We start from the raw sequence: 16,156 nt of genomic DNA, 5'->3' as shown, positions 1-16,156 counted from the left end.
CAAAGTTTGTTTCCATTCCTGAACTTTTCAAGCTGTACCAGGGATATATATATATATATATATATATATATATATATATATATATATATATATATATATATATATATATATATATATATATACTTTCCAATATGGTGGTACATCTGAATCGGAAGATGACAGTGTCAGGCTTCTCAGAATTCCTCATGCATCCTTCCCCTCTGCGCCTGTTTTCTTTAACACAATTTTTGACCTTTTGCAACAGTGCTGCTTTCTTGAGCAGAAATCTGCGAGAATACCATGTGTATGCGGCGGCAGTGGCGAGATGGCCCGCAATAACTCCGGACACATTCTCCCACTCAAGCGAGCGCTGGTGGGAAAGCTGTGAGTGAAAGGGGCAGAAAGGCCAGCTATTGTAAACTCTTGTTTGCTTTTGCCTTCCACGGCGAAGAGATAAAGCAGGATCTGCCTCTCTGATAACCGGCCAGGCAAGTGCTTGTCCAACTACCTCTGCTTTCTCTCCACCCCTACTCCGTCCCTCCCCCTTTCGCTGCAATATTAGCGCTTCCAAAATGAAAAGAGAGGCTGATAATGGTATGCGCAGTGAAAAAGAAAGAAAAAAAAGTGTGTGTGTGTGTGGGGGGGGGGAGCTAAAGGACCCCCAACTCTCTCCCTCCCTCCCGTTTCGTTCTGCACTCCCTAACTCATAACAATAGACAAAGAAAGGAGAAATAACCTTATAATCGCTGAAAGGAGGGAGGGGGGGGAAGAAGAAAACTGGATTTTGTCTCTTGAGTGCGTAAAGTATGCTACGCTGAATAGCCGTCAGGTACGCTTCAAAACTGGTGGGTTAACCTCGCAGAGGCAAGCAAAGATAATTACATGTTTGAGATAATTACCGGAGCTTTCAAAGTCTGCTTAGATGGCACTCGTAGAAACTGACAAACTGATTTTGTTTCTCCGTGACCGTCCTCCACTACGACTCTCCACGCTGTTTATCCCGCCAGAGCCGAAATCCAAACAAAAACATTAACTCCAGTGCCCTCCCTTAACCACCAGACAAAGCACATCCCTCCTGTTTTTTTTTTTTTTAATGTAGCTACAAGTGAAAAAAAAAAGGGGGTTGATGTGATTTCTTCGTGGCACGTTTCGCAGCGGGTTTCTTCTGCAGGTTAACTCGCTGGGATTTTCTCAGCCTATTCCTTGGAGACGAGCTGTTTGTGATGGCGGCCATTGTCGGGGGGCTCACAGGGGGTTAAGGGGGAGAGGAACTTTCCATTAGCTAAGTACACATGCGTTAAGCCAGGTTATTGTTTACTTAGCCTAAGAAACCACAGCAGGCCTCGGGGACAGACATGGCCGCTCATCAGAGGCGTCAAGAGTCACAAGCCAGAAACTTTTATATCCGCTGTTGGGATCCTGTGGTTCGACTAAGCACTACTTTCCTGCAATACTTGCGAAATCTAAAAACAAACAATAAATCAACAGTAAAAATAAATAAATAAATAAAACAATAAACGTATGGTGGTGTTTAGGAGGCTCCCTACATTCTTTATCTTTGATGTCACTCCAGCGTCGAGTTGCATAATCATAATCGCCCCTACTTGTTATTCGCGGCACAATAATGAAGAGGCTATGAAACACACAAGTCACGTGGTCACCTCTTTGTATCACTTGTTGAATCCTCAACAGCCGCCCTGCATTCACAACTCAAACGAAAGGGAAAAAGGGGGAGATTAGGGGGAGGAGGAGGAGGAGGAGGAAGGTGAAGGGGGGTCAAACCCGTTCTCTATTCAACTACAAAAGCAGCTATTACCAACAATCACTACAATGATTTAAAAGTTGGTGTTAAGAGCAGCAGCGCACCACTGTAGGAGAGCCGGCGAAGTCTGCCGAAACTCCATACCTTGACAAGAAGTGGGCTAGATTAGCGACGTAGCGGTGTAGCGATTAGGAAAGTAGTGGAAGTTATAGTTTCTATTGGCTTAGGAGGTTAGAGGCTTAGTGGGGAGGAGAGAGAAAAGGAGACGGGGGGAAGAGGGGTCAGCAGTGTTTGACAGCCAGAGTTACCTAAACCAACACCGCTGGGTCCCACTGACCTGGAAGCCCGCACTTGTATAGCAAAACAGCGCCATTTGTTAGGAGAAGATAGCATGATAGCACTATCAGGAGTGAATTCTTACACCGTGACCACAACACTTCTCTCACACACAAGCTGGGCTTGTTTGGGGGAAAAAAACAAAACACAGATCCCAAAACGTATAGATGTGATTCCAGATTTGCATTCTTTTTACGTGAGGGAGACTTTTTTAAAATAATAATGAAAAAGTCCAAAGGAATTCATATCACGCCAGCAGAGTTGGGCAGTAAGTTGATATATTTACACAGTTACATTTACTTGAGCAACTTTTTGGGAGGAAAAAAAGTACTTTTAGGAGTATTTTTACTACACTGTGCTTTTTACTTTTACTTTTACTGGAGTAACATTTCTGAATTATCTTCCCACTGTGAGTAACTTTACTGAACAAAGAACAAACATGTTTTAATCAAAAATTCACCAAACACAACAGTAGTTTTTGGAAAAGTTTCATAGGTTTTTTATTGAAAGAAATAGTTTCTTTTGCCTGATTTTGCTATTTGTAAATAATGTTATTTATATGACTTATTTTCAATTGTTCTCTTTAAGACGAACTTAGTATTTTGGTCCATTTGATGATGTAATTTTCAAATATGAAATGATTGGTGTTCTGATCAGTAACCCAGAACTTGAGCAGTCATTTTTTTTACCAAATACTTTTTGGGTCATTTCTCTGACTTTACTCTGACTTTAGTACAATTTTTGACTATCCACTTTCGCACATCAGTCACCGGGTATTCACAATCGTTTAGGGCTCCTATGTCAACATAAAGTCAAGCATAATTTTTTTTTTTTTTAAGAAAAAAAAGAAGTTTCAATTATTTCCAGCCCCACTTCAGCCCGCATGGCTCAATCAAGTAGAGGAGCTCTTGAGACTTGGAGTGAGTCCTCAGCACTATTAGCAGTGCTCAGGCTCGACGGGCCTCGGAGTTCATTAGCAAATTGCAGTAACACTCCGCACCCCACTCCACCCCTGGCTCTCTGTGCAATTAAAGACAACAGTGCAAACGACATTCTGCAACATTTCCCTGACTCCTCAAACCGAGCTGGACGTGTGTGTGTGTGCCAGCCAAATTGAGTACTACTGCAGTCGTACTCACACAACAATAAGCTGCGGTATATATAGTCTATAAGCGGCTCTGTAGAATGTCTTTCCAAAGAATTCGTACCTGCAAGAAAAGTCTCTGCAAAACCAGCAGGGAAGGAGTTAAGAGAGTCCAACTGGTGCTAACCAGTCACTCCACTCACATAGCACCTGAGGGGGGTGCTGCATTTATCAGGCTGGTCTGAACACACACACACACACTGCAGCGCGTGCATGCACACAATCACACACACACACGCTTGCACGGAGAAAGACGCACACAAACATTGGGAGGGTGAGCCCAAACTAGCTGAGCTGCATTCACAAGCCAGCGCAGAGCCTCTGACTTCTTCACCTCTCAGCTATGCTCTGCTTTTCTTTTTGAAAGTGCCGCTCGATCTCCCCTTTAGACAAGCTACGAAAAAAAAGAAGGGAAAAACACAATGCGGAGACACCTAAAGAATGAACCCAGAATCGCTCCTATGACGCGGGGATCATGCAACTGAGAAAGTCAGCATTGTGAGATTGGTGAGTTTAATAAATTCAAAGTATTTTTTTTTTCCTCCCACTGACATTTTTTTTTTCTTCTCCTTCTGCTACAGTCGCCTCGCTGGAATAAATTGGTTTGTGAATAAATGAGCCCAGTTTCTCCTTCTTGTTAACATTGTTCTTTTGTGCAAATTCACTTTCCAGTCCACTTCAACTTTATGCCCGAGGGCATATATTAAAAATACATATGGAAAGAGATAATGCTCGCACAATGCAAATTTGTTAAGGGTGCCACTGCCTAACTACCACAGTTGAGATGTGGCACAAAAAAAAGTTATTTTCTCTCTGAACTTTCAAATTTTTTTTAATATATAGTATATATATATAACAATTATTTTAGTTCCTAACAATTAATCGTAGGTAAAACTATACCTCTTGAATTTTGGTAGAACACATTTACAGAGTTTTTTTTATTATTACTATTTCATCTTAAACTTTTTCATCTGTAGAACTTTTTGTACAGTCTTCGATAATCAATTAATCATGATTAATCCAATTAATTGTTTATTATTATTATTTTAGTTACTGATTTGTCAAACAACTCTTTTGATGATTAAATGACGCTAAAACTTTGTCACTTGAGTTTTTGATAAAACACATTTACAATGTTTTTTTCTTTCTATTATTTCATCTTAAATGCAAAATGTTTTTTTTTTTTTGCAGTTTTGGCTTAATGACTGCTCTGAGTTTCCTGCTCTTTCAGTAAATGGCCTTCTTTGAGTCTGTATACGCCAATAATGATTAATCGATTACTTAATTTGTTGATGATTACCTCGACAATTGATTAATCACAATTAATCGTTTCAGCCCTAAAATATATATATATATATATATATATATATATATATATATATATATATATATATATATATATATATATATATATATATATATAAAAGTTTGTCATGGATTCAGCTTTGTTTAAGTTACCATGCCTGCATTCAGCATAAACAGGCGTGCACCCGCTGCCTGTTTGGATATGCCTGTTTGCGCACACACACAAAATAAGCTCATCCTTCAACATTACACATCTGTCAAAAAGTTATCTCATATCTTGATATGCTTTCAGGTCATTTGTGTTCCTCTGTCAGAGTAAACACAATCCGGTGAGGATCCGTCCTGATTTGGCTGCACAGGGACCATCATTATGTTAAAATAGGCCACGTCTTCATACAGTCAATTAAAGATCTGCACGAGTGCCCCCGAGCACAACATCATTTCCTTCATATACCTCTAAACCCCCGGGTTTTAACTCGCTATTTGCACATCTTGCATGCCGTAGAGCTTCAGTCAATCCTCTGACCTATCTATTTGAAATCATAATAATATAAAGGAATCCCCCCCCCCAACGCTGAATCCCTGAGAGAATAGGTGACAATGCTGCTCAAAGAGACACTTAAATGCACAAGTGGCGTTCTGTGTTATTTAATTATGTCCCTGAATTAAATGAAGTATTATCTTCCACCGTGATCTCTCTCTCTCTCTCTCTCTCTCTCTCTCTCTCTCTCTCTCTCTCTCTCTCTCTCTCTCTCTCTCTCTCTCTCTCTCTCTCTCTCTCTCTCTCTCTCTCTCTCTCTGTGTCTCTCATTTCCATAATCAGACATAAGGGCCAGGGATCGGAGGAGCAGTGCATGCGCGGTGGGGCGTGAGGGGGGTGGGGGGATCTTCCCTGTCGGGCCCCCAGTCTTCTCCCAGTCCTCCCATTCAGTCCAGAACATAAAAAGCCAGTGGCTGCCCCTCTCCTCCACTCAGACCAACCACTCAACCATATGGAAGTCCGTGGATTTAAATTATTTAGTCTAATCGCTTCATTACTTTTTATGCAGGACTATCCAGCTAATCCCTTTAATTTGGCCACTTGATTCTCACCCCCATCCCCCTCGCTGCCATCTATAGGTTATAGCCTCTATTATCATAAGCCCCTTTAAAACTCTGGGAGAGTTTAACTTGTTCTCGTCTATAGAGACTAAAGATGCACCGATCAAGTTTGTCCCGGCTGGGACCAATTTTTGGTTTTCTTTGCGAGACCAGCCTGTTATGATTCATATGTTTTAGTCTAAGAACTAAAATGCAAAATATAAAAATTGTAACTCCAACAGAAAATTAAAGATTCACAATATTATCCACATGTAAGTTGAATTATTTGTTGAACCACAGAAAAAAAAACTGGATCAAAGTACATACAGTTGAATCATACATTCATAAATTTAATATTGTCACCTTCCTAAAATAATGGCAAAAATTCACTTTTGCCAAAAGTGAGTTTTCCTCAGAAAAAAAAAAAAAATAAAAACACCACCTCTTTATAACAAAAATCCGATTCAGGCAAAAATAAATAAAAAAATTTTTTTTGGCAAAAAACGACATCATTCAGTTTATTTCTGTATCACCAATTCACAACAAATGTTGTCTCGAGGCACTTTCCAAAAAACAACCATTTCAGTTCAACTACACATACGATCCAATTGATCCTAGTTATCCTACAGTTCAGCATGCTCAAGTAATTATCCAAAGTAGTTTAAAAAGTTTCTATCTAAGGAAACCCAGCAGACTGCAACAAGTCACTAACTCACATCATTCACGAGTTACTTTTGAACATCGGCCGGTTCCAACGACCGGCCCGACAGATCGGTGCGTCTCCTGCTGCAGCTCAAACGGACCCGCGCTATTAATAGCAAACGTCCAGATTTGCATAATTCTAATCATCAGTTACTGTTATCATTATTTAACTGCAGCGTACGGACCATTAGGGTCACGAGTGTGAGCATGCTTGTCCCCAGAGTCCCAACAGTCAGCGGAGCACATAATGAAGGTTGTGGTTATCTCTGATATCTGCACAAAAGAAAACACTTCCTAATCTACCTTTTGATACCGCCAACTGCTTCTACTGTTTTGTTTCTTCTAAATAAACCTTCCTATTGGGGTAGAATCTGTGCAGAGTAAAGGACAAGAGAGGAGAGGAGAGGAGAGGAGAGGAGAGGAGAGGAGAGGAGAGGAGAGGAGAGGAGAGGAGAGGAGAGGAGAGGAGAGGAGAGGAGAGGAGAGGAGAGGAGAGGAGAGGAGAGGAGAGGAGAGGAGAGGAGAGGAGAGGAGAGGAGAGGAGAGGAGAGGAGTCCCGATAAGCAATGTGCACTCATGTCTAAGGAAAAACACTGACAAGACGAGTAATGAACCGTGAACCCTACAGTGGAGAAACCACAGTCTGCAGCCCCACAACGCTGCACTCTCCTCTCAGCTCCACGTCACCCAGGAGCTTTGCTTCATTTCTGGTGGTGGGTGGAGGGGTGGGGGGCTGAGAGGGGCTGAGAGGGGCTGAGAGGGGCGGACGGGCGGGGGGCTTTCCAAAAAAGAGAGAGAAAAATGAAGAGGGGCTCTAAATTAAAATCGACATGAAGCAGGTCAAGTTTACGGCGATTCTTTGGCGAGGTAATCTCCTCAGGTCGGTTCCGGGTTCAAGTCTTAATGGACCAATAATAGCAACATTATTCAGATTTTTCTTCTTTCATTCCGATGGATGGAATGTAAAACGGGCTTTAATCATATGCAAATAACAGAAGAGTGAGGCAGTGACCCAGAATAGCTGAATAGCCAGCAGGGATAGAACACACACACACACACACACGCACACACACATGCTCACACACATATACGGCCTTACAGATGGAGAGACGCAGCTTACCTGGTCCAACGCCACCGATCTTGTGATTTCCTCGTTGTCTGATTTGGACCCCCCCTCTCTGTCGTCTATGACCAAGTCGATGGGCATCTTGCCTTTCAAGCAGCTGATGTACCGGTGACAGAAATTATCACACAGCTCGTGTACCTGCAGGGAGGGGAGGGGGAAATCACACAGCAGTGCCATGATTTAAAAACATCACACACACACACACAAAATAAAAATTCAAAAATATGTGATAAAACCATTGAGTGAACACTGTAAAAAAAAAAAAAGGAAAAAAAAGGTTTTGTTGTTTTAACAGTAAAATTACAAACATTTCTTCAGTGGGGAGTTAATGTACAGTAAGTCAGTGTGGAGAAAAGTAGCACTGATCTGCAATGCTTGCTGGCAAGAATCATGTTAATATTAAGTAAGCAGAAAAACAACTACTAACACAGTTTTGAAACGGTGTGACTTAAGGGAAACATATTTGAATTCGTGATAATCCTCTCAGGTTTACATGAGCTTAACACACCTCTCTTATTATTCACTTTAATTCAAAACTATAATAGTTATTTTAACAATAATCAGTGAAAGATTTGGCTCGACTTTTGTGAGCATTAAAAAAAAAATCAACTTTCAACAAGCTTACATTAAATTAGCAAGATATTAAAAGTTGCACGTTAATACTCCAACTGTAAAGTTTGGTCATTTTAAACAGTTTTTTGGATTCTATGTGCCTCTGATTTAGTTGAACGCGCGGGTCCAAGTAAATTTTGGCTTTCATCAAGTCAGTGGCTGCCGCTGCTGCTGCTGTGTGACTTTAATTTATCTCCACTCAAAATAGAGATATCGTCGAAAATTGACAGTGACAAGAGGGCTCAGAGGCTACAACACACTCAACACCCGTGCTAAATTCATCATCGGTGCCCCGGGTAGTGGCCATTAAGCCGAAGACGACCCGCTTGACTGACATTTAAGGTAAACTGTTTAATGTCGTCTCAGAAGGGCTGTATTCTCACTGCCGGGGTGAAGCATCCCGACGTGATTTTCCTGCACCAGGGAAATCAAAACTTTTTGCTTCTTTTCAATCTGAGCGCAGATCGAGAGGGGGGGGCGTAGTATAAATTTCTCAGAGTTAAAGTTGACGGCGGGATTTCCATCTGATACAGAAACAAATTAGACCATATCACACTCATCGCTCGGTCTGCCCACAGATGGCCGCCTGAGGGCCTTCTGCCCTCCGCAAAGAATCAATTCTGGGAAGAAAAAAAAAAACCCGCAAAGTTTGCCTACATGTTTCACCTTGCGTGCAGTCGCTTGCCAACATTAAGCCTCATTAGAGATATTTGGGCACAGAGAGTATCCGTTCCAGTTGTAACAGCTTGCGCCGTGATTAAACTACGCAAGGCAAAAAAAAAAAAAAAAAAAAAATGGCCGCATGATTGATTTCGACGCTAATTATAACCGACTCGCAAAAATACATTTATGCAGATACAGCCCATAGGTCTGAAGTGGCATGCTGGACAGAAAAAAAAAATGGTGATGATAATATTACCTTCTCCAGCTCCAGAAGATGAAATCGTAAAACTTGAATGGCTTGAATCATCTGAAAAATTAAAATAACAATAAAAAAAATGAGCACTTCACATCTTTTGATATTAAACACGCGCGTTTTTCTCAATGCAAGTGGCTGCAGATGAGCGAAATATTCATACGAATGGATTTTTATGTGGAAGTGATATTAAACTTGGACGTTATTGCAATGTGGGGCGTGCAAGAGCGCAGACTGGAGCTGCAATAAGCCTCAGAGTCAGAGATCTATTAGCCTCCGCTCATCTAATCTAATGACTAAAAAGAAAGAAGAAGAAGAAGAAGGAATGTTGCTCTATAACATCACATTTAAAACATCGAGTGGTTAAGAAAAGGCTGAACAAAATAACTTTGCCGAGTTCAAAGGCAGCTTTCTAACAGCGGCCCTTTATGTGCACATGCAACCATCATCATATCAAACATCACAAATCCGGGGGTTTTGGGGGGAGTGGAAGGGGGAGACATGATGTGCAATCCCATTTGAAGTTTTCAGCACCACGTGGCTCTGTGGCGAAAAGCAGCAGCCCGCCAGGAGACATCCCGACAAACATCCAGAAATACTATCTGAAATGTGCGACATGTGACAATTGGATTTCTTACCAGATTATCCAACTCTGGATTTGATGAAAACAGAGGCTTTTCTGCCCGAATCTGCAAGCAAAATGAACACTTTCAGAAAAAACGCATGAACATAAAATAGGTTGGAGTAGAATTAATGATGCACAGCACTTTTGAAAAAAGAAAGAAAACTTTAATGATCTTCTTTCCATGAAAAAGTTATAAAGCAAGAGGCATAGGAGCTCAACCGGTATCAACATGCAGCAAAAGAAAACAAGAAAGAAGAAAAAAAAGTCAAAACTTTTTTTTTTTTTTTGCCCTGACCTGCTTTGCAAACACCGCTATGTCTTCATTGAAAGATTCCGACGAACAGACGTCTCCTCCCGCCACCCCGGGCTCTCTGGGGGTGCAAGTCGCTAATTCACATTTCTCAAAAATCAGTGCAAGCAAGGGGAACAGGGGGTGCCTGGAAACACACACACACACACACACACACACACACACACACACACACACACACACACACACACACACACACACACACACATAGAATAGCAAATGTCACCAGAGAGAACAGCGCCGGGGTCAACACTACTCCGGGCTATAAGATGTAGCCAGCCGTGCGGCTATAGCCTCTTTCCCCTTTCCAAAGCTCTTGGCCCGTGGGGACTGCCGCTGCCGCAGCCCGGTGCGCCTCTTTTCCCCCCCTCCTGTTTATGCGCAAAGAAGAGCTGCAAACAGCGAGGGGGACTCCTTTGATTAAATCTGCTCTGCCTCCAATAGCATAAAAGCCTGAGAGTCTGTCTAACAATTTCAAACACAAGGTCTCCCGTTTGGATCTGAGGCGTGTGTGGTTCAGTGTGTACTGTTGCAATAAGTGTGTGTGTGTGTGTTTATTGCTTTTTTTAAATAATAAAAAATGTTATTTTAAAGTGTGGCTTTACAACACTGTTAAGAAAACTTCTATCTACAAATATTGGAATATATTTTTTTAATTATTCATAATTAACTTGTAATATTACGTCAGATAAATTAACATAAACCCCCCCATATTTTAAAATTATATAGCTATATATATATGCTCAGTTAGAATGAGCGGTAATTGTTAAAATAAAAAGGGGTCATTACTGCTCCTATTCTAAGAGTTACGCCGAAACAGAAATAAAATGAGTAAATCGTTAAGTGAATATATAGGCTATAACAAACGAGAACAAGAAGTTTAGCAAACGTCGAGTTTAGCTCAAAATGAAGGGAAAAACTTTATGCGGAAATTTAAAGCGACAGTACACCCAAATTGTAAACTTAAAACACTTTTTCCTCTCTTTTATTTTTGCAGAAACAGGTACCAAACTCGCCTCACTCTCCCAAGTGCACATTTTTCAGAGCGTGGCCAGAACCAAACACGCTCCTCTTTACTTTACTTTCTACACCAAAAAAGACAAAAAATAATAACAACAATAATAATAAAAATATCTCCCTCCCTCCCGCCCAACTAAATTATTTTACACCCGCAAGCTCACTCCGGCTGCATAAGAACGCCGGTTCGCACCTTACCCGTAAATGGCGTCTTTATCTCTCTTGAGAGCGTCGTTGACGGAGGAGCCCATGCTGGGAGGCATGGAGTTGGTGTGCGCGGTGTGCGGGTACTGGTGGGAGTGCAGCTGGGGTCCGTGGTTGAGGTGCACCGCCTGCATGGAGCGGGCGCCGTGCGGGTCTCCGTACATGGTGGTCGGGATGCCCACCCCGTCCATCCCGTAGTGGGGCAAGTCTTCGTACTGCACACAACAAGCACACAGTTAAAAAAAAAAAAAAAAAGTGTGTGTTTGTGTGTATGTGTGTGCGGGCAGGGGGGAGGTTAAGCGTGGGGATGTACTCGAGTCAAACCAGAAACTTTAATAGGTAAAATATCTAATGTGTTGCGTTTGACATTTTAATTATTAAAAAGAAAAGAAATTCGTTTTCAACAATCATCAAGGAAAGGGGGAACTCTTTACGTTATTTCTATATTTTTTTTCCCAATTTATTTCACAGCTTATTATTTTAAGAAAATTTCTATACCTATTTTTTTGTCTTTCCAGCTCTTAAAAATATTGACACTCATATTAAGACATGTAGTAATGAAGAATTTATTTCCAGCGTTTCAAGTGATTCCCGCTCAGAAGAAAAGTTTGCAGGTCTGGAGCAGGACTGTTTCCTGAAGGCAAAAATAAAAAGCTACAATGGCGACTTTTTTTTATTATTTTTTAACTCCTAGGTCAATGATGGCGACTCTTGAAGCCAAAGAGGAAGGGAAAAAAAAATACATATTCATTTTTTAAATAAATTAAATGAAAAAAGAACGTGGCTCGTTGAGGATTTGTCGACTCAAAGCGGTGAGTTGTTGGGTTTCAACAAACATCAGCCTGTTTTTTTCCCCCTTTTTACTGTGCACGAAATCTCTTAAACTAGTTAATTGCATCGCTTTCTAATTTTAAAGGCTCATAATTTTGCCTACACACTAAGTACAACATGCATAGTGCATGCACCAGAAAGCGGATTGTGTTTTTTCTTTTTCTTTTTTTCTTTTTCCACAAGAAGTCAACCTAGATCATTCTGTTTTAAGTTGGACATCTAGTAGATGCTTTTAAAAAAAAGCATACACTCAATCAGTTTTTTGGAGGAGCTCGGAAGAAAAATATAAGCTGATTTTTAAATTTAAAAAAAAGTTACAAGGGTAAATTCCCTCTTTAGCAGACTGGAAGTGGGGTGTGTGTGTGGGGTGGGGGGTGGGGGAGAGAAAAAGAGTCTGAATTATTGATGGTGCTCTCAAGACGTGACAAACAAGTGTCGGGGAGAGAGTAAAAAGCATTATCACTTAAAGCTGAGCGTTTCGACCCTAAAGGCAAAGAGGTGCAAACCCCAGCGTGGTGCAGCTGCAGCGCAGTGCCAAACTAAGCAGCTAAATGGGTCCGCTTCCCACAACACCACCCGCTTTTACACCCTGGAGTACTTTTATCCGAATAAAGCCAACCTTACTAACAAAAATGATGATAATAATAATAATAATAATAATAACAATAAAAACAACTTTCTGTCTCATTTTTCAAGCGCGATTTTGGAAGAAGAGCTAAAGTTTTTCCTCTTCCCCTCCATCTTGCAAATAAATCAGAGTAGTAAATATTGACTGGACGCTTCAAAATAAGGGGGGAAAATGCATGGATTTGTTTTGCCTCTACTCGCCCTCCCTCCCCCGTCATTCACTTCCAGTTACTGGCCTGTCATAACTAATCTAAAAAACATAGCCCGATGAGAGATATGATCGCGCTTCCAGTGTCCCGCAGTGGGGCCGGTTCGTGGAGCGCAACACCGTGCCAAAAGACGCCAAACATTACTTTTTATTTTTTTTTTAGTCAGGAGGACACGCGGGGCAGAAAGTTTTTTTTTTTTTTTTTGGTTTTTATTTTTGCAGCCGACCGTGGATCCGTGTGTGCGGGTACGAGCGTCAGTGAAGCCACGTTACAGAGCAAGCATCGTGGTGGACTTCAGAGAAACTTTTCTTTTTTCTTTCCTCTTTTTTTTTCTGTCAGGGGAGGATTTGCCCCTACGTACCCGTTGCGCCATAACCCTCCTCACTCCCTGGTCGTCCTTTCAGTTCGGGTAAATCCCCTCTGAGGCCAGGGTGGACGCGGGGGTAAAAAAAAAAAAAAAAAAAGAGAGAAGACAGAAGGAAAATCCAAAACAAACGAGGAGAACTCTCAGCACAAAATCCCGAGTTCGTCTTTCACTCTTCTTTGCTTCTTCTTCTTCTTCGTCCACTGAGCGGTGAAACCAGCTCCCGCTTCGCTCTCAGTGCAAGTTCAGCCCGGGCGCGGCGGATACACGTCCTCGGCTGTCCTCTCGGCAGCGGCGCCGGGGTTCCTTTTTCCCCCCGAAAAGCAGGGTGAAAATAAAACAAACCCCCTTTAAGCAAAACTGTCCACTCTCATGGCTTTTTTTCCCCCCTTCTTCTATTTCTTCTTCTCTCCCCTTCTCTCTCTCTCTCTCTGCCACTCCGAGTTGTCAGTCACAACGCGAGGGGGGCTTGTCAAAAGTAGCGGATGAATGATGGATCCGACGCGCGTCTCCACGGGATCGGCACCACCTCAACGCTTAATGGTTCACAATCACCGTTCAAAAAACGAAGCAGCTCTCCTCTCGTTTTCTTTGATCACTCTCGGCTCCCGGCTTGATTTTCTTATGCAAAAGCGTCTAGAGGAAGATCAAGAGGAGGTGGGGTGATAATTCTGGCTTGGGCTCTCTTAAAGGAGCCACGATCGATGCTGCTGCGCGCGCTGGTGCGCGAACGCGTCCGGTGGAGAGTGTGCGCAGGGTGCGTGTGCATGCGTGAGCCGCCTCGGCCGTTTTGCGCACAATGGGGATGTTGTGTGCGTCTCGAGCCCCGAGGAGGAGCGCGGAGGATCTGGACCAGACTGCTGAAACCCGGAAGTAGCGGTGGCCATAACAGGTCGCGTCTTACACAACGCACCGGGCTGCAGCAAGTGGCGGCAGAGAGGAGGGGTGGGAGGACCCTGCGAGAGGAGCGGAGCCAGCCGCTCTGGGATGAACATTAAAAAAAATTATTTCTATTTTAAAACCCACTTATGGTTTCAGATTCGAGTCTCATCCCCAAACACTCACTGTTTGTCTTTAAAACATGCAGATTTTTTTTATTTTTTTGCTGCTAATGGGTTCATAATCCACTTATGGAGCTTGTGAATAGTTTATGGACGACTAATTAATCCAGCTTTTAATTCGGTGTGAGTTGTCAGGTGTGTAATTAAGAGCCCTGATAGTCAGGAGTGTAAATGAAGGCTTCGTCTGTTTTCCTAAAGTTTCAAGACCAATATTTTTAAAGCAGTCTGTCGCCACACTATAAAAAAAGGCATTTTGGAGGGTATTGAATATTAGGCGGTAAAATGATATGGAATTTGAATCAAGCCTTAACATTTTTGTTAGAATTTGACTAAAGCATTTGGTTGAGTCAACTGTTATTCTCACTCAGACAAACTGATATTTATACCGGGTGTTTTATGAGTGGATAAATCAACTCGGTAAAAACGACGCATTCCCTCAAGATGTGCGGTTGTGATGGTTTCTGTGTTTGAGTAAGAACTCGGTTTGTATTCATCTTTTAGCAACCGAGCTAATGCTGATGGTCAAACTTGCTAACAAGTTAAGCGACGAACTTTAAATGTTTACTATTTCAATACCTTTTTAGCTTTAGCCGGCTTAGCTACAGGGCTAACGCTAAAGTTGACGTTGCTAGCAGGCTCGGTGTCCCGAACCGTCGGCAGTCATTGATTTTGAATGGTTCATTCCAGCTGAGGGTGACTGGGAACATTTTTTGTGTTCCACCTTTAAGGAATAAACTTTAAAAGTTCACTATTCCAGCTCCATTTTGTGACTTTGCTAGATAAGCATTACATTTTATAGTTTAATCGTGAACTTATTTTCATGTTTTGTTTTAACCACTGGCGAACAAACCAGATTAGCAAAATAATCTTAATTGGAACCAAGTTAATTTAGTCGAGTGAGTAAATCTTATTTGGAATTATTATCAGGTCTCACATAGCTGTTGAGCTTCTATAGTATCTACTCCAGAAGAACTTATTAAATCCTACCCACACAATGTACGCAAATTATTACTTCAGTGTTATTGATAAAATTCTAACAGTCTGTTTTATTAGCGTGGTCCATTTGTCTGCAAGTTGCGGACCTTCCCTTCACTGACTCAAACTATTTGGATTAATATTAACCTCGGAGCAAAATTATGAAAATGAGCAACACATCTAATAATTGGGGAGAGAGCACACTATTACATCCCATAAGAATAACTAGGTTATTTTGTAAATAGGTTTGCGTTTAGCCCTTCAATTTTTGTTGCTACATAAAAAAAAAGAAAGACAATAATTGGAATTTCAGTTTTGGTCTTAATCTTAAAGTTAAACTGAAGTAGTGCAAACTCTTTGTGAGCGCACCTTTTTTTAGGTCTGAATCGCAGCTGATGGTGTCCGCTCCCCGCTCCCCCGCAGCTGCGCCGAATGGGTCGCTCCACTCTGCCCGCTCTGTCCAATGGCAGAGAGGCGCAGGGCTGGGGGCTCCCCCTCTATTGGTTCTCTGTAGCGTGATCGATCCGAAGTTGATTGATCGAGTTCTTAGGCCACATTTGCGAGCGGGCGCAAACTAGAAAAAAAGAAGGGGGGTGGGGGGAAATGTCGTTTGCGGAGAGAAAACACACAACTTTGCGCCTCCGCCGGTTTCCACGGTGCTTAACTCAATTTAAAAAGCAAATTATCTGACCAAAAAGGGTCTCTGTGTGTTTCTCTTTCAGTCTAACGCACACACACACACACACACACACACACACACACACACACACACACACACACACACACACACACACACACACACACACACACACACACACACACACGGACGGTTTAATTATTTGTATATATATTTCATTTCATGCAGGTTTTTCAAAACGTCTTAAAGTCAACAAAGTTAAACTTTGATCATGTTGAAATAATGTGTGCATTTAAGGTTAAATTAATCACTAATTCGTTTTAAAAGAAAAACT

General features: G+C 41.8%; 1 protein-coding gene across 3 annotated transcripts in view; it reads right to left on the bottom strand.

Annotated features, from left to right (window-relative positions):
- Window positions 1-15,691, bottom strand: part of meis1b (Meis homeobox 1 b) — a 106,804-nt gene extending 91,113 nt beyond the window's left edge. The window contains exons 1-6 of one of the 3 annotated variants that reach the window (XM_081616641.1): window positions 15,555-15,691; window positions 11,113-11,333; window positions 9,883-10,024; window positions 9,601-9,651; window positions 8,966-9,016; window positions 7,429-7,572 (exon numbers count right to left, since the gene is read on the bottom strand). In XM_081616641.1, coding sequence (XP_081472767.1) covers window positions 7,429-7,572; window positions 8,966-9,016; window positions 9,601-9,651; window positions 9,883-10,024; window positions 11,113-11,309 — 585 coding nt within the window. In that variant the 5' untranslated portion in view covers window positions 11,310-11,333; window positions 15,555-15,691. Of the gene's footprint in view, window positions 1-7,428; window positions 7,573-8,965; window positions 9,017-9,600; window positions 9,652-9,882; window positions 10,025-11,112; window positions 11,334-13,146; window positions 14,192-15,554 lie in introns of those variants that run through there. The other 2 variants (XM_008428866.3, XM_008428865.3) reach the window with 2 other exon arrangements.
- Between the last annotated feature and the right edge of the window lie 465 nt (window positions 15,692-16,156).

This window comes from Poecilia reticulata, chromosome 15 (assembly GCF_904066995.2).
Source record: "Poecilia reticulata chromosome 15, P_reticulata-male-v2, whole genome shotgun sequence".
Lineage (NCBI taxonomy): Eukaryota > Metazoa > Chordata > Actinopteri > Cyprinodontiformes > Poeciliidae > Poecilia > Poecilia reticulata.
This window is presented reverse-complemented; position numbering and strand designations above follow the sequence as displayed.